Here is a 19,247-nt window from a genome sequence, read left to right as displayed (position 1 = left end):
ATGAAAATAAATCTGCTGTGTACTCATTGATTCTGTTTAAATCATAAATGGTCTCTGCTTGAAAGAAAGTATTTCCTTGCATTCCCATTTCTTCTTTTGCCCAATTTTTAACTCCATGTTCCATCGTCAGTAGTATTGACAAAATCGTTTAGATCTCAGAGAAGCAGTTCCCAGAAGAAAGCAGTCACAGTCGAAGCTTGCCTGAAATTAAAATAGCCATTAGCTTGAACACATGATTGGGATGCCTCCTATTCAGGAGACCGCAGTTGAAACTATAGAGCTGTTGCTAAAAATATGACACTGAATCTGAGTGAGTCAGTAGGTCAGCCAGAAAGTCGCGCATTACATAGGAAGCTGCAAGACCAACAGAAGCAAGGAATAATGAAGACTTTGCGGTTCATCTGTGCCCAAGCACTGGTATCAAATGCCCAGGTAGCCCGGAGAAGTATTGGTTTTGTGGCACAAAATCTGTACCCTTTGCTCTTCAAAGCAAGCTACATGCTGGAGCAGTACACAGTGATTCATAGCTTAGTAGAAAAGTGGCCGTTGTCAGAATTCAGCATCAAGAAGCTCCTGGGAAGAACAGCGGACTGTGAGGAAGATCTCTGCGACAGTACCTGCCAACTCTGCTTGCAAGCATGTTTCACAGGGCTGAAGAGTTATGTTTTACATAGTTCAGTGACATATTCAAAGCGGCTGAAGAAGTTTGATCTAACAGGCCTTGCTGATGTGGAATTTCAGGCCTGCAGATGTGGCAAAACTTTGGGGAGATGGGGAAGAACTGAGCTGATGGCAAGGACCTGTTTTGACTTGCTAGTGGAGATAGAGGCTGCTTGTCTTGGTCCTTTGGTGTCCGATATTTCAATTGAGGTATTAATAAGCATGTTTGTGACAGAGCGGAACTATGAAACAGTGGTGGAGGCCTTTTTATTGAGGAAGCAGTGTCCACTGAAGATCTCATGCATTGAGCTCAGGGTGGACAGTTTGACTTTGAAGAAATTCTTCTACATAATCAAACTAGTTAAGCCTGAGACTCTGCAGAAGTTGGAATTAGTTCACAATATTCACATGGAAATGGAGCATTTTGAATTCCTCTTGAGCCAAGTTCCATTCCCACAGCTCCGATCACTGACACTCCCAGCAAGAACCTTTGATGTACGTAGAATGACTCCTGAGAATGAATCTCTGTTGGTGAGAATTGGTGAGATGCTCAGTGGAATGAAATTTCTTACAGAGCTGAGCTTGGCCTTTTCAGTTCTGACTGGACGAATACGCAAGATACTCAGGTATGTTTGGGTGGCCATTAAATTTGAAGTGCACAAGTTAATGACAGGTTTAGTTGGGGTATATAAGAGGAAGCAATTCCCATATAAGATCCATTGGACTCGCATTTAAAGTGTTGAATAAAAGAAAATGCAAATACAAGGAAATGTTTTTTTCATGGTGTCTATTTATGGATTAGTACTCATTACCTGTAAACTGGTGTAAACAGAATCAATTAGATTCTTCTAATTACAGTTGGGTACATAGAGGAGGGGGAATATAAAGAACTAGGGAATGCGACACATTTGATTGCTCAACATGAAGGCAGCATAGGCTCCATGCTGAGTGGGTTCCTGTGTCTTTTCAGTGATTACTTCTTTGATCATTAGAGAGCTCTGAAGAGAAATTTCCTAAACCATTATTTCCCTTACTGTTTTCGGCCTTGAATTGCTTATGCCTTTTCCCAAGAATGTCCTAAAGTTACAACAATCCTGTCGCCTATTCCATGTGTAAACACATTCGCAATGGGAGCAAGAAAGCCATCTGTTCATATTATTTCGTAATTATACCCCTTTGTTAACTACAACGCCACGGAGAGTAAAGGTTATTTTGGAAATATAAGAACAAAAATAATTTCTGACTATAAAATAGGAAGTGGATCACGTGGTTGAATTGTCGTAGATGTCATAGGTGACAGCTTTGAGGGTTGGATTTTCCAGCACCTGTCCTGCGGCTTGAGCATGAAAGCTCCCGTGATGTGTTGAGGGAGCACTGCACCATGAAAGGCAGCATTTTTGAATGAAATGGATAGATATAAAACATCCCGGTTCTAATGCCAAGAAGAGCTGGGAGGTAATGAAGCAAGGATATTCTCTTCAGGACCCTGTCCAATACTTAGCCCTCAACTAAACTCGGATATGTTCATCTGATTATTATCGTTGGCTATATTACAGCTTTGAAAGTAATTGAAAAAAAAATGTTAACATGATTGGTTGGAACAGACAGACATCTCACCATATAAGTGTAAGTTCTCTTTATATTTGATCTTGATTCTAGTCCTCTGGGACATTAATCAGTGATAATAATTATAGACATTACAAAAAATGTCTGCAGTTGTTTTTCACTGAAGCATTACTTAATCATTCATTCCAATCCATTAATCCACTTCAAAAATAAATCTGTATTTACTGATTTAGGTTAATATTCCCCCTCCCCGATTATGTTAGGTCCTTTTGACTGTCACGTTCATTCGTCTAGCTTTAGCAAACTCCTGGCCAATTAATTACTGCCTCTCATGGGTTCCTTGATTCCCTTGGTCAAAAAACAATTATGTATATTTGATATTCAATTAAAAGTCTTTTCCTTCTGCTCATAACCTCACTATCACTTAATAAATCGGGTCATTGTCTTCCTTCTGATGCCTTGCATCATAGTCCAAATGTTATTTCATAATTTTCAGTAAAACATTGACACAATCATTTTTTTATTAATTGCTTTATGATGATGAATCTAAGTTGTCTGCCACCGAGGTATCACACAGCCCTTTGGGATTGGGCTTCACTTGCTTCAATTCTGGTTTCATGGCTAGCACGAGAGGGCATAGTTTTAAGGTGCTTGGAAGCAGGTACAGAGGAGATGTCAGGGGTAAGTTTTTTACGCAGAGAGTGGAGAGTGCGTGGAATGGGCTGCCGGTGGCAGTGGTGGAGGTGGAAACGATAGGGTCTTTTAAGAGACTCCTGGATAGGTACATGGAGCTTAGAAAAATAGAGGGCTATGGGTAAGCCTAGGAATTTCTAAGGTAAGGACATGTTCGGCACAGCTTTGTGGGCCGAAGGGCCTGTATTGTGCTGTAGGTTTTCTATGTTTCTATGTTTCGTGGGTTCTGAGATTGCTAATGAGGAAAAAATGGGAACTGTACATTCTTTTACATTTGCGGCTAACAGGGCAGGTGGACGGCATTTTGTGAGGTGGTGTGCTCTTTCCACCACATATATAGGGCTTCTGTATGCACCACATGATCATGAATCCTCCCTTTCTTGTTTTGAACAGCCTTGCACTACATGGTATCTGAATGGTATCTCCAGTATCCAGCATTGATAGAACATTGTGGGGAAGATCTGCCACAAAAGCTTTACATAAGAACAGAAATAGGAGCAGGAGTAGGCCATCCGGCCCATCGAGCCTGCCTCGCCATTGAATAATATCATGGCTGATCTGTCCGTAAACTCAGCTCCATCTACCTGCCTCTTCCCCATAAACCTTAATTCACCTACTATGTAAAAACCTATCTAACTGTTCCTTAAATATATTTCGTGAAGAAGCTTTAACTGCTTCCCTGGGCAGAGAATTCCACAGATTCACCATTCTCTGGGAAAAACAGTTTCTCCTCATCTCCATCCTAGATCTTCTCCCCTGAATCTTGAGGCAATGTCCCCTAGTTCTAGTCTCAACTACCAATAGAAACAACTTTCCTACTTCTATCTTGTCTATCCCTTTCAAAATTTTGTATGTTTCTATAAGATCCCCTCTCATTCTTTTGAACTCCAGAGAGTATAGTCCCAGGTGACTCAATCTCTCCTCATAGGTTAATCGCTTCATCCCTGGAATCAACCTGGCAAACCTGCTCTGCACTGCCTCCAAAGCCAGTATATCCTTCCTCAAGTATGGAGAACAGAACTGCACACAGTACTCCAGGTGCGGCCTCACCAGTACCCTGTATAGTTGCAGCATGGCCTCCCTGCTCTTGAATTCAATCCCTCTAGCAATGAAGGTCAACATTCTGTTTGCCTTCTTAATAACCTGTTGTACCTGCAAGCCAACATTTTGTGATTCATGAACAAGCACTCCCAAGACCTTCTGCACAACAGCATGCTGCAATTTTTCACCATTTAAATAATAGTCTACTCTTCTACTATTCCTTCCAAAATGGATAATTTTGCATTTACCAATATTGTATTCCATCTGCCAGACCTTGGCCCACTCACTTAACATATCTATATCCCTCTGCAGACTCTCCACATCCTCTGTACAATTTGCTTTTCCACTCAGTTTAGTGTCATCAGCAAATTTTGCTATGCCACACTCAGTCCCCTCTTCCAAACCATCAATGTAAATGGTAAACAGTTGTGGGTCCAGCACCGACCCCTGCGACACCCCACTCACCACCGACTGCCAACCGGAGAAACACCCATTTATACCAACTCTCTGCCTTTTATTGGTTAACCAATCCACCCTCTATGCCAATACACTTCCTCCGACTCCATACATCCGTATCTTATTTATAAATCTCTTGTGCGGCACCTTATCGAATGCTTTCTTGAAATCCAAGTATACGACATCCACCTGTTCCCCTCTATCCACTGCACTCATCATGTCCTCAAAGAACTCCATTAAGTTCGTCAAACAGGACCCGCCCTTTCTGAATCTATGCTGTGTCTGTCTAATGGAACCACTCCTTTCTAAATGTTTCACTATTTCTTCCTTAATGCTTTAACACAATGAAAACATGGAAGATCCTTCATAAGGGAGTAATCAGACAAAGCCTGATTTGGAGCCAAAAAAGGAACTACTAAGACAGGCCACATATTTTGAGATCATAATAAAACCTGAATATTTCATCCCTGTGGTATCATTGTCAAGAAGTGTATGTTAAATTGAAGCACCACCTGATTCTCAATAGATAGTAAAAATCTGTTAATGCTATTTCAAGGAAGAATGAGAAGTTTTCCCCATTCTGATTAATTTTAGTCTTGTTAGAACTTCACTAAAAGAAATTGATTGTTTGACCATTTATCATATTATAGAGTAAGCTCTTGCTAGCACAAACTTATTGAAATGGTAACTGTACTTCAAAAGTAATTCATTGATATTGAGGAACATCTTGCAATAATGGAATGTACACCAAGAGTCCTCATTATTTTGAAACATGATGCATTTTTTTAAACTTTGTATCTCCACAGTCCTTTAAAAACTCCTCTGCGGTCTCTGGATGTGTCCAGTTGTTGTCTGAATCATGTAGACATGGCATATCTGGCCAACAGTCTTCATGCTGAATATCTGGAGGTGCTGGACATGAGTGGCCACAGTATTGTTGACTTCTTCCCTTCAACCTTCTTCAAGCTGCTTACCCGGGCATCTGGCACTCTGAGGAGCCTAACACTGGAGGAGTGCAACATCGGTGATGAACACATCCATCTATTGATGCTGGCCTTAGACCCCTGCAAAAGGTTAACAGAGTTTAGGTTCCTGGGGAACCCGCTCACATCAAGATCCCTTTATCGTATCTTTGAAGTGCTTACAGAGCTCCCTGTGCTTTGTAAAGTTGAGGTTCCTGTCCCTAGGGACTGCTATCCTGCATCCTATACTTATCCACTCTCGGATGAAAACCTGGTGAAATACGACAGGGAGAAGTTTGAGGAGATACACCACGAATTGATGATGATATTGCTGCAGGCCAATCGAAATGATATTGCTGTGTCAACTCCAACCTTTGGCAGTTTTGATCCCAACATTCGAGAAACCAGCAATGAGATCGCTGTTGTAATGGTTCAATCATTCAAAGATGCTCTCTCCAACATCTTAACATCTTTTAATGAAAAGGATTAGCACAAAAGTGAAAGTGTAAAGCTTGATTATATTTTAATCAAGGGGAGAAGAGGAGTTTTATTTTTCATAAGTATAATGAGATCAGAACTGAAATGCAATACCTGAAAAGTTGTTGGGCTTTCTTGCAATAATTTCTCCCAGAAGGACATGGACATATTTGAATAGGAAAAATATGACTGGAATACAGAAACAAAAGGCTAACAAGATTAATAATCTTCTCTCCAGCCTTGTCCATCACTAGAATCAGAAAAATTGAAATTAGCCAGCCAACCATAGAACCAAGGACAGAAGGTAACCAACAATCATCCAGACATTATTCCTACTTGTTATTTTTATTGTCGTTTGAAGGGACAATGCTATCTGTCAATGTGTAACTAAATTACATTTGTTCCCTTTCTATCTCTTCTGGCAAAACACCGAAAGTCAGAAGAAAGGCTGATTAGACAACTGAAGTGACTGGAAATTAAGGTTCAGATAAGGACAACCAACTTGGATTAGGTCTTCCAAACTGTACCAGCCATTGCTAATGTAAAATGTTACACTGTAGAAAGACTACACAAGAAATTATAAAGTAAATGTTATTCTCTGGTCATCCTGCACTGCTTATAGTTTTCTAATACTAATCCTAATACTGCATTGATTATGATAATCACGTCCATTTGAATATCACATGAAGTCAAAGATAGCAAGGAATTGAAAAACTGTGTGAACAAAGCACAATGGAACATCTGTAAATCATTAGACTTTGTACTAAATATATGAAATATTAAAAGCCTTATACAGCTGCTTCATACGGTCTTCACATGCTCTTACTTTATACTTTATACTGTATTGTCGCCAAACAATTGATACTAGAACGTACAATCATCGCAGCGATATTTGATTCTGCACTTCCCGCTCCCGGATTACAAATCAATAGTAAATATTAAAAATTTAAATTATAAATCATAAATAGAAAATAGAAAAATGGAAAGTAAGGTAGTGCAAAAAAACCGAGAGGCAGGTCCGGGTATTTGGAGGGTACGGCCCAGATCCGGGTCAGGATCCGTTCAGCAGTCTTATTCAGCAGTGGAAAGAAGCTGTTCCCAAATCTGGCCGTACGAGTCTTCAAGTTCCTGAGCCTTCTCCTGGAGGGAAGAGGGACGGAAAGTGTGTTGGCTGGGTGGGTCGTGTCCTTGATTATCCTGGCAGCACTGCTCCGACAGCGTGCGGTGTAAAGTGAGTCCAAGGGTGGAACTACTACTACTACTTTTAAAAGCTAGTATTTTTATTTATTTTATGATTGGGTCACTGATATATAAACCACCTGATGGCAGGAGCAACAAGTAGAACGTCAGTCCCCCAGTATTAACATTCACCATTTGTTCCCCTAGTCAGAGCTAACCCAGATGCAAATCCAAATTCCCAGTTTCACATCAGCGGTAAGGATGTGGTTAACTTATATTAGTGACTATATGGAGCAAAGAATGGATTAGAACTGGTAATGGAAACTTTGTTTTCAATGTGGTTCAAAACCTAACAGCTGGAAAGCGGCTTTTTAAGTATCCAGCTGCCAGTTTTCTTTATCTGAACTCTGCAGATAGTTTAGCTATACTATTTGGAATTAATTCTAGCACAACCAGGCAAATTACACACTGATTGAAACTAAATGTCTACAGTGGGCTACAGGTAATTCTGAGAGCAAAAAAAAACCCCTAACTGCTGAAGGAACTCAGTGGATCATACAGGATCTGTGAATGATGCAGTGAATTATCATGGTAATTACAGTAATTTAGAGGACGAAGATGAGAAGGATAGAGGAGCTGAATTTGTGAGGGCATTGAGGAGAAAATGCTGAGGGGGAGGCAGACAATTGATGGAGAATTGATTGGTTGAAAGAGGACAAAATTGTAAAGGGAATCAGAGGGGAGAGAGAGGAGGTAGTTAATTAAAAATAGAGGGCTTAAGACTGGATTGGGATGGTAACAATTTGGATAGGAACCCGATAGAGGAAGGGGCATTTAAAGGACAGGAACCCAAGGGAATAATGAGTTTAGGAATTAGGCTGAGACATTGGTTAGCCAAAGGCTAGAATAGATCAGCAGGAACAGGGTTTGTCAGTGAATGAGTCTTGAGCAGCAGATGTTAATGATCTGAAGCTTATAGAAAGTGAAATAAAAGAGGCCAGAAATTAGTCTGTTTGAATGATCAGTTCTAGAGACATCAATTGCAAGGACATGTCTTTCAGTAGCAAAGAACAGAGTTAGTGATGAATCCTATGATGCTTTTGTGGTGGGAGTAAGAGCATAGACTTTAGACTCAAGGCTGCCTCCAACGTCCAATATGAAACCGAGATAACTAATGATCTTAGAGTGGGTTTGAATGCGATTAGTGAAGAGGAAGGAGTTAATGGCTTCAAACTTCTCAAAGTTTAGTTGGAGCTGTGACAAGAATACACATAGATTAAGATGTAGCTGGCCTGGGCTGGCACCAGTGGAATCAGCAGTTGGTCTGCCACCTGTCTTCAGGAGAGAGAGAGATAAGGAAAACAATGGAGCAGCATTTGGAGATGTTAATGAAGGAAGGAGAGCTGTCAAGATCGGCTCCCCCTTTGAACCCTGAACTGTTTGAAGTGATGGACAGGCGATACCCCAGCAGGGGGATAAAAAGGGACAGGTTCGCTAAGGCAGACACACACACGACACCCGAGGTAACAAGACCCTGGAAGCGGTGCGTCTCTCACAAGTCGGTGGGAAGTACTGGGCCATAAACGCACAGGGTGGAAAGGCACGATCGGCGGGAACCTGGTGTGTGTCCACCCTTGCCTGGGTGCCAGGTTCACCGCAGGGAAACGATTCGTATCTGGAAACGGAGGGGTCACGGTCGGTGACCTCAGATGACATCACAAAGGACTCGCCCGATAGCTGACTGCGAAGGTCTGTGTGGAAGTCGTTTTGAATATTCATTCGTTTTGGTCTCTCTCTCCTTCCCCCCACTGTCCATCGCCACGGCAGCGATTACTGCGAACTGAACTGAACTAAATTGAACTGAACTTTGCGTCACTTTGAAACTGGTCATTTACCCCTAGACAGCGGTAGAGCTTGATTGATCCTGTTATCTTAATTCTGTGTACATGTATGTTTATCATTGCTGAACTGTTGCATTCATTATCCTTTTGCTTAGAGTACTGTGTTGCTTGTTTCTTTAATAAAAATTTCTTAGTTCTAGTAATCCAGACTCCAACTGAGTGATCCATTTCTGCTGGTTTGGCAACCCAGTTACGGGGTACGTAACAGAGCCAACACCTGTTGATCCTGTACTGGATGTCAGGCAAGCAGGCTGACAGTTTATAGGCTTTGGAAAAGTTCGGGTGCTGCATGTCATCTGTGAATTAGTGGAAAATAATGTTGCATTTGTCGATGGTGTCAATGAGATGGTAAAATTGGTGGGAACATGACCAGAATCTTTGGAACCAAGGGTATGAAGAGAAATCATTAACAATGATTCTCCAGCTGTCCCCTCACTTCATCCCATCCAGCTGGGTGGCTGTGAAAAGGATCTGAGTCAACATGGTGTGGTCAACCCTGCTAAAGAAGCTGAAACATGGAAAAGACAAGTAGAGACAGACAACCAATCCCAATATCGTAAAGCACGTCTTTAGTTATCTTCATCAGAGCTCTTTCAATGTTGTGGAAGGGACAAAAATCTAACTGTACAGATTCACATCAGAAGTGCTGGTAAGAACCTCTTACTTCCATTTTCAAACTAGTGAAAGCACGTGTGATACAATTCTCACAGCAAATTTTCCTTTAATTAACTGTTGGACGGAATCTCTTTCACACATGAAATGCCAATCAATATTTGTGTAGCTTGAAATTAATAAGTTTTTATCATCTTGTGCAAAGAGATAATTAAGCATGTCAAATCCCAGCTGAAAGGTTTGGGCCTTCAGTACCCTGGTTCTCAATGCCTCTGATCTGGTATTTTATTTCATGTTGCCTTTCATTAACTGCTAACATATTCCTTTTCGACATCAAGTTCCCTCACATGATTTTGACAATAACCCCTGATTGCGAACTAATTCTGCCTTAATATAGCAACATTCATTACTGAATTATGTCCATTATTAAAGGGATTCAAGGCATTGCTGATTGAGAATGGATTGCAATCACTGACAAATCATTTGGTAATCACTGAGTGGGAAGTGCATTGTTCAGCAGAATTTCTTGAACTAATTAAGACACTCTTCACTTTTACTTTGCTTGGTACTTTTAATATGTCTAGCAGCTGATAGTTGTCCTATTCTTTCACTCTTCTCATTTCCTCTCTTCTCCCGAAGTTGATAACATGTTTGTATTCTGTACAATTGCCCAAAATTTGCAAGTAAGAGGAGCATTCTATTGATCTGCATGTTGTTGCTTTCACAGTGCCAAATCAGGAAGAAGTTCTACTGTATTATGGAAAATCTCATAATATTCCATTAAAATAGTTGCAACCAAAATAAATTACTTGTGGAGTGGAGTGTTTATTGGAAACATAGCAGTTGCCTTGGTACAACAATATTCCAAAAAGGAGAAAGGAACTGAATACTGTGCAAAGTTTTGGTTTCTACATAACAGAAAGAATATATGCATATTGCAGTAGGTGCATAAAAGATTTATCTGGATGAAAGAAGTGGAACAGCGACTTTAAGGAAAGCTAGAACACGTTGAATAATAGCTTGTGTCATTGGAAAGGAGAAAGCAGTGTAAAATTATGGCAGGTTAATAGAGTGCTGATGGACAAGCTATTTCCACTTGTGGTAGAAGTCCCAAAAACTTCAACTACTGCACAGAGCCTTGTCATCTTCAGAAGTTCTCGGATGACTCTGCCATAGTTGGATGCATCAGCAAGGGAGATGAGGTTGAGTACAGGGCTACGGTAGGAAACTTTGTCACATGGTGTCAGCAGAATTATCTGCAGCTTAATGTGAAAAAGACTAAGGAGCTGGTGGTAGACCTGAGGAGAGCTAAGGCACTGGTGACCCCTGTTTCCATCCAGGGGGTCAGTGTGGACATGATGGAGGATTACAAATACCTGGGGATACAAATTGACAATAAACTGGACTGGTCAAAGAACACTGAGGCTGTCTACAAGAAGGGTCAGAGCCAACTCTATTTCCTGATGAGATTGAGGTCCTTAAATTCTGCCGGATGATGCTGAGGATGTTCTATGAGTCTGTGGTGGCCAGTGCTATCATGTTTGCTGTTGTGTGCTGGGGCAGCAGGCTGAGGGTAGCAGACACCAACAGAATCAACAAACTCATTCATAAGGCCAATGATATTGTGGGGATGGAACTGGACTCTCTGATGGCGGTGTCTGAAAAGAGGATGCTGTCCAAGTTGCATGCCATCTTGGACAATGTCTCCCATCCACTACATAATGTACTGGTTGGGCACAGGAGTACATTCAGCCAGAGACTCATTCCACCGAGATGCAGCACAGAGCGTCATAGGAAGTCATTCCTGCCTGTGGCCATCAAACTTTACAACTCCTCCCTTGGAAGGTCAGACATCCTGAGCCAATAGGCTGGTCCTGGACTTAATTACTGGCATAATTTACATATTACTGTTTAATTATTTTTGGTTTTATTGCTATTTAATTATTTATGATGCAACTGTAACGAAAACCAATTTCCCCCGGGGATCAATAAAGTATGACTATGACGATGACTATGACTAAAAAGAGAGAGTGCAATACTTGCTCTCCTACTAGGAATGAGATAGGACAGGTGACAGAACACTAAAGAAAGAAGTCAGGAGGGCTAAAAGAGGACATGACATTGCTCAAGCAGACACTTGAAGGAGAATCCTAAGGGGTTCTACAGATATGTTAAGAGCAAAGGATTGCAAGGGACAAAATTGGTCTCTGGAAGATCAGATTGGTAGTGCATGCCTGGAGCTGAAAGAGATGTGGGAGACCTTAAGTGAATTTATTGCACTTGTCAGGGTATGGGTGCAGAGTCTATAGAAGTGAGGCAAAGCAGCATCAATTTCATGGATCCCATACAGATTACAGAGGAGGTGTTTGCTAACTTGAGGCAAATTAGGGTGGATAAATCTCCAGGGCCTGACAAGGTGTTCCCTTGGATTCTGTGGAAGGCAAGTGCAGAAATTGCAGGGACCCTAGCAGAGATACTTAAATCACCCTTAGCAACAGGTGAGGATAGCTAATGTTCTGCTGTTTAAGAAAGGCTCTAAAAATAAACCAGGAAATTATAGGCCGGTGAGCCTGACATCAGTAGTGTGAAAGTTGTGGGGAGGCATTCTGAGGGACTGGATATATAAGTATTTGGATAGACATGGACTGGTTAGGGATTGTCAGCATGGCTCTGTGAACGGTAAGTCACGTCTAACCAATCTTATACAGTTTTTCGAGGGAGTTACCGGGAAGGTTGATGATGGCAAGGCAGTGGATATTGTCTACATGGACCTTAGCAAGGCATTTATCAAGGTCCCGCTTGGGAGATTAGTTCAGAAGGTTCAGTTGCTTGGTATTCAAGGTGAGGCGGTAAATTGGGTTAGTCATTGACATTGTAGGAGAAGGCAGAGAGTGGCAGTAATGTCTGGAGTGCTGCAGGGATCGGTGCTGGGCCCATTGTTGTTTGCATCAATATCAATGATCTGGATGATAATGTGGCTAACCGGATTAGCAGATTTGTAGATGACACCAAGACTGGCATATAGTGGACAAGGAGAAAGACTATCAGAACTTGCAGCGGGATCTGGACAAGCTGGAAAAATGGGTTGAAAAATGGCAGATGAATTTTAATGTGGGTGAGTGTAAGGTGTTGCACTTCAGTAGGACTTCAGTCTTAGACAGTGAATGGCAGGGCACTGAGGTGTGCTGTAGAATAAAGGGATCTGTGAATACAGGTCCATAATTCTTTGATAGTGATGCCACAGGTAGAGAGGTTCGTAAAGATAGCTTTTGGCATATTGGCCTTCATAAATCAAAGTACTGAGTACAGGAGATGGGTTGCTATGTTGAAGTTGCATAAGATGTTGGAGTATTGTGTACAGTTTTGGTCACCTTCCTACAGGAAAGATATATACAAGTTTGAAAGAGGACAGAGAAAAATTATAAGGATGTTGCCTGGACTGGAAGATCTGAGTTATAAGGAAAGATTGAATAGGTTAGGACTTTATTCCTTGGATCATGGAAGATTGAAGGGAGATTTGATAGAGGTATACAAAATTATAAAGGGTATAGATAGGGTAAAAGCAAGCAGAATTTTTCACTCATGTTTGGTGGGACTACAACTAGTTGTCATGGGTTAAGGGTGAAAGGCGAAAAGTTTAAGGGGAACATGAGGGGAAACTTCTTCACTTAGGGGGCTGTGAGATTGTGTAATGAGCTGCCCATGCAAGTGGTGCGTGTGGGCTAGATTTCAAAGTTTAAGAGAGCTTTGGATATGTACATGAATGATACGGGTATGGAGAGCGATGGTCTGGGTGCAAAGCGATGGGAGTAACTAACTAGATGGGCTGCAGGGCCTGTTTCTATGTAGTATTTTTCTATGACACTGTGGCCCTAAATATAAAGTGCACCAATAAAGCCTGAAGGGAACCCGGGATAAACTCCTTCAACCTAATGGCAGCTAAGCAATGGTTGAGTTGTGGTCAATGAACAGCAGCAAGGGAAAGCAATGCTAGATGAACCTAGCAGTGATAAATGAGGAAAAAAATGGAGGAACTCAAAGCTGTTGGACTGAGTTGTCTGTTACACTGCACTGCATGTAGATAATTCAATGTAAGTTATCTTATTTGTTGATTTGGGAATGGGTCCATTCTTCTTTCCCTCTGACATCCAAAAATGAGCATAACCATGCTTGCAATGGTTACTTCAGAAGTGGAGAAATACGATTAGAAATAAAGAGCTTTGGAACCTCCTGAAGTTGTGGATGGCACTGTCTAAACGTTTATTTCTTTATCTGCATTGTTTAACCAGATCTTAAGTAGAAACCTTGCAATTTTACACTGAGCAATTAAAATCAACAAATGGTACTTTAAGGATATGATAAAAGAATGAGACAATGTCCTGTTATAATTAGATCAAATCCATGAATGAGTGGTTCATCCTGTGAGCAAAACTGGCCTGTAACCTCTGGACTTTAGAGAAATAATACACATATTAAGAAGTGTGAAATCTTGAGACTTTGGCGGGATTGAGGGGATGAAGCTGTTTCTTTTTACTGGAGCAGGAAGGCTAGTATTAAGATGTCAACTATTTAAAATTGAATTGACTTTATTACTTGCATCCTTCATATACATGAGCAAAAATCTTTACGTTACATCTCCGTCTAAATGTGGAATGTGCAATCGTAGTAATTTATAATAAATAGTACGTACAACAGGACAGTCAATATAACATAGAAACAGAATTGTATCGGCATGAATTAATCAGTCTGATGGTCTGATGGAAGAAGCTGTCCCAGAGCCTGTTGGTCCTGGCTTTTATGCTGCGATACTGTTTCCCGGATGGTAGCAGCTGGAACAGTTTGTGGTTGGGGTGACGGGTCCCCAATGATCTTTCGGGCCCTTTTTACACACCTGTCTTTGTAAATGTCCTGAATATTGGGAAGTTCACATCTACAGATGCGTTGGGCTGTCCACACCACTCTCTGCAGAGTCCTGTGATTGAGGGAAGTACAGTTCTCGTACCAGGCAGCGATGCAGCCAGTCAAGATGCTCTCAGTTCTGTCCCTGTATAAAGTTCTTAGGATTTGGGAGCCCATACAAAACCTCTTCAACTGTCTGAGATGAAAGAGGTGCTGTTGGGCCTTTTTCACCACACAGCTGGTATGTATAGACCATGTGAGATCCTTGGTGATGTGTATGCCAAGGAGCTTAAAACTGTTCACCCTCTCAACCCAAGATCCATTGATGTCAATAGGGGTTAGCCCAACTCAATTCCTCCTGTAGTCCACAGCCAGCTCCTTTGTTATTGCCACATTGCGGGAGAGGTTGTTTTCTGGACACCACTGTGTCAGGGTGATGACTTTTTCTCTGTAAACCGCCTTATTATTATTTGATTTAGGCCCAATCAATATACTATCATCAGCAAATTTAATTAGAGGATTGGAGCTGTGGGTGGCGACACAAACATGGGTATACGGAGAATAAAGGAGGGGGCTTAGGATACAGCCCTGAGGAGAATCTGTGTTGAGAGTCAGAGGGGTAGAGGTGAGGGAGCCCACTCTTTTCACCTGCCGCGATCTGACAGGAAGTCCAGGATCCAGCTACACAAACAGGGTGAAGGCCGAGGTCACTGAGTTTCTTGTCAAGCCTGGAGAGAGTTATGGTGTTGAATGCTGAACTGTAGTCCAAGAACAGCATTCTCACATGAGCATCCTTCTTCTCCAGGTGTATAAGGACGACACGTAGAGCTGTGGCTATTACATCATCTGTCAATCGGTTCTGTCAGTAGGCAAATGGTAGGGGACCCAGTGTGGGTGACATCATGCTGCAGATATGTCTTTGACCAGCCTCTCAAAGTATTTGCTTATTATTGATGTGAGTGTGACAGGACGCCAGTCGTTCAGACATGTTACCTTGGTCTTTTTAGGTGCAGGGGACAATGGTGGATGTCTTGAAGCAGGAGGGCACTTGACACTGGCAGAGGGAGAGATGAAAAATGTCTGTTAACACACCTGCCTGTTGTGCCACACACATCCTGAGTACCCACCCTGGGACGCCATTCGGTCCCGCGTCCTTGTGACTGTCCACTCATTGGAAACATCTATGTACTTCAGCCTCGGAGATGACCAAGGTGCAGATCACATCAGCAGTAGGTCACCTCAGGGGCTCAGTGTTGGCAACATCAAATCAAGCATTAAAAAGATTTAGCTCATCTGGGAGAGAGGCAGCGATGTGATAACGAAACAATTCTCAATGTAGCAGGTTGCAAACAGTTGTGAATTTTTACTTTAGAAAGCTGGGGATGCCCTCAAACCTATCAGATCAAATATTATTTTTAAAGCAATTTATCAATTGGAAGATATAGAAACCAGTCAGGAAAGTCTATGAAGCACAGATTCAGTCATGGCTTTACCAAATGGCAGAGCAGGTCTGAGCAAGACCAACTCATAAACCTAGACCTTATGTTCTTCAGCACATATTGTATTGAGACTCAAACCATTTGGTGAAAGCCAAATACTTTTGGTTTATATGCTGTCATGATTATTTAATTTAAAAAAGTTGAGTAATAGGCATTATTAAAAATGAAAGTGGCTGCAAAGCTTGCTGTAAAAAATCTACAGGTTCACTTATCTCTTCCACTTCACATCAATATGGTTTGCTCTTGATTTTCTCTAATATAACCTTCCATGACAATCAGTCACCGAAATGATTCTGCAACGTAAACACATCCATGTTGTCAATCTGGACTTTGGAAGTTTGGAGAGGAGGGGGCTTCAATCAGGTTCACTGCCCAAGGATGAAAGACAGGAGTGGGTCACAGCAGCAACATAGAGCATTGACCAGCAGCCGATCGGTGTTCGGGATTGTTACTAACGTAAGAGCAAATTAATGGAAGGCAGGGCCAAGCACAGTGGCCGTCGTCTGAGTGTATATAGTCAGCGTGGAGATCTTAAGGCTTTAGCTCTTTGAGGCTTCTGCGAAGAGAGGCCACACTCAGAGAAGGCAAAGGAAAGAAGTTTTTTCCTTCTTTTCTTTATATCTGCTCAGCTCGGACAGTAGAGATGTCAGGCAGGATTGCGCAATGCTCCTCTTGCGGGATGTGGGAAGGCACGGAGATCTCTGGTATCCCTGACCACTACTACTGCGAGAAGTGCATCCAGCTACAGCTTCTAACAAACTACGTTAAGGAATTGGAGCTGGAACTGGATGAACTCTGGATCAATCGGGAAGCTGAGGGGGTGATAGATAAGACATACAGAGAGCTAGTTACTCCCAAGGTGCAGGACACAGAAAACTGGGTGACAGGCAGGAAAGGGAAAGGGGTGAAGGAGCCAGTGCAGAGTAGCCCTGTGGCCTTCCCGTTCAAAGACAGGTATATCACTTTGGATACTGTCAGGGGGGAATGACCTAACAGAGGAAAGTCACAGTGGTATTAAGTCTGCCTCTCTGACTCAGAAGGGATGGGTTGAGAAGAGGCACACTGTGGTGATAGGAGATTTGTTAGTTAGGGGAATGGACAGGAGGTTGAAAATTCATGCCAAAAGTACAATGGTACAATATTCATGGGGGATTTCAATATGCGGGTAGATTGGGAAGTTCAGGTTAGTGCTGGATTCTAGGAGGGGGAGTTTCTAGAGTGCCTACGAAATGTCTTTTTGGAGCTGCTTGTGCTTGAGCCCACCAAGGCATCAGCTATTCTAGATTGGGTGTTGTGCAATGAACCAGAATTGATTAGAGAGCTTAAGGGAGAAGAAACCTTCGGGGAAAAGTGATCATAATATGATCAAATTCACCCCGAGATTTGAGAAGGAGAAGCTGAAGTCAGATGTATCAGCTTTATAGTGGAGTAAAGGGAATTACTGAGGCATGAGAAGTGAATTGGCCAGGATTGATTGGAAAAGGACATCGACACAGATAATGGCAAAGCAGCATTCACTGGAATTTCTAAAAGCAATTTGGAAGACACAGGATATATACAGGATATAAACTGCCTTGGGGACCCCAGCTCTGGATTTCTTCCTTGGGGTTTACTCCCAAAGACGTTCCCATGGGTGGGTATGGCCTCAATGCGACGGTGGTTTAAAATCAGAGTTTTCCTTTTCCTAGGCGGGCTGCTGTCCAAGGCTGGCGAGCCCCACCTGCCCGAAGCAACTGGTTTTGAGGCCCCCGTGGTCCGCCTTTGCCCCTTCTCTTGTCAGTAGAAACAGTTCTGCTGGGCTTCGTCACTAAGTCACACGTGAAGGTCAAGAGTTGGACTTGGTTGTCAGAGGCTGATAGAATCACACGCCATTCGGAGCACTTTATAAGTAGTGGGAGCTTATCCCCACTACCACCCCCAGCTATGACAACCTTAGGAACCGCATTTAGATCTAGTGTTTTTATAATGAGTTTAATCTGATTGAGCTGATGGCAGTGAGTACACTACACAAGGAAATCTCAATGATTGCATAAACATTCACTTCCTTCACAGCTTTTGGCTAGCCTTGAGATTACAATTGGAAAATCTGAATGTAACTGCTAATGATCTTGAAAATTAGTTACAAGCTATCTACCATCAGGGTTAAGTTAACTAATAATAAATGTTGAATTTATTTTGGGAGAAAAATTTGCAAGGGCAGATTCCTTCCCCACTGCCAATTTGGTGGAGGCAGTGCAGGTTGTTGTCAAAGGAACGGCTGTCTCATCTGGGTCAGCAGAGAGCTGTGTGGAAGTATTTCCTTTATTTGCAGTATCTAAGTTGTTCCAACAGTTAAAATGGCCTACGACTAAAATGATGCAGGAAACCTTATCTTCTGGTATAAGAGGGCACTACCGATCGTGTGCGGCAGCTTACTGGTGTTCAGAAGTCAAGAAATACCACTAAAAACATTACTAATAACAGCCTTTCTGAAGTAAATTGCATTGACTATCACCGCAAAATGAGGAAGCAAGCACGGGCGGAGCTGATTCAAAGGTAGAGCCATACTGGAGGGTCGCAAAGCTGGAGCTCAATGTGTTCAAGTTTTGGTGGCCGTTGGAGTGAACAATTTAGAGAGGAGTCAATGCAGAAGAGTTTCATTGCCCATCTGCCTAACCTGGGATCGCTCCAAGCTGATTTGGTGAGATCGAGATAGGTTTCAGGCTGTGAGGTCCAGTGCTTCTCTGCGCCAGAACCCCGGTCCTAGAGCGAGGCTCTACTCAGTGTTTAGACAATTTAAACACCGGCCCAGATAGTCTAGAGTACTTGAGTTCCCATGGGATCTATTAACAATCTTTTAGTATTGACAACCTCTTTTTTTTGATCTTCTCTGCAAATAGAAACATTTCTGCATAAAAATACTGGGAATGCGGAAATTAATAAGACATTGGAAAATACTGCAAATACTCAGCAGGTTAGACCGTGTCTGTAGAGAGACTGTTCTCTTTTCATTCTGTTTGACTTTATGACTCCATCAGCAAGGAGCCCTGAATTTTATTGTTTCCTAGCAAACAACACATCTCAGGTCAGACAAGAGCCTTTCTCACTCCTCCTGTATTTCTGGATCCTCTTTTAAATACTGACATTCAGGGTTAAGCATTCTTCTGTGCATGAGTCCTCAGTAAGGTCTTAATAATTTGTCACAAAAATATAGATTTCAAAATCACTATTTGTCAGAAAGGGACTAATGATTTAGAGAGAGTACATTGTGTGATATAAAGGACCATAAGAGTTGACTTTCATCTCTAGAATCTCCAGCTTGT

At 42.0% G+C, this 19,247-nt stretch overlaps 1 protein-coding gene across 1 annotated transcript; it reads left to right on the top strand.

Moving 5' to 3' along the window:
- Positions 1-340: 340 nt before the first annotated feature.
- On the top strand, positions 341-7,319 carry LOC134357937 (leucine-rich repeat-containing protein 14B-like). Its single transcript, XM_063069728.1, has 2 exons — positions 341-1,286; positions 5,223-7,319. Exons 1-2 carry the CDS (start codon positions 382-384, stop codon positions 5,866-5,868), a joined length of 1,551 nt encoding a protein of 516 aa, XP_062925798.1. The 5' UTR covers positions 341-381; the 3' UTR covers positions 5,869-7,319.
- The last annotated feature ends 11,928 nt before the right edge of the window (positions 7,320-19,247 follow it).

This window comes from Mobula hypostoma, chromosome 17 (assembly GCF_963921235.1).
Source record: "Mobula hypostoma chromosome 17, sMobHyp1.1, whole genome shotgun sequence".
NCBI lineage: Eukaryota > Metazoa > Chordata > Chondrichthyes > Myliobatiformes > Myliobatidae > Mobula > Mobula hypostoma.
This window is presented reverse-complemented; position numbering and strand designations above follow the sequence as displayed.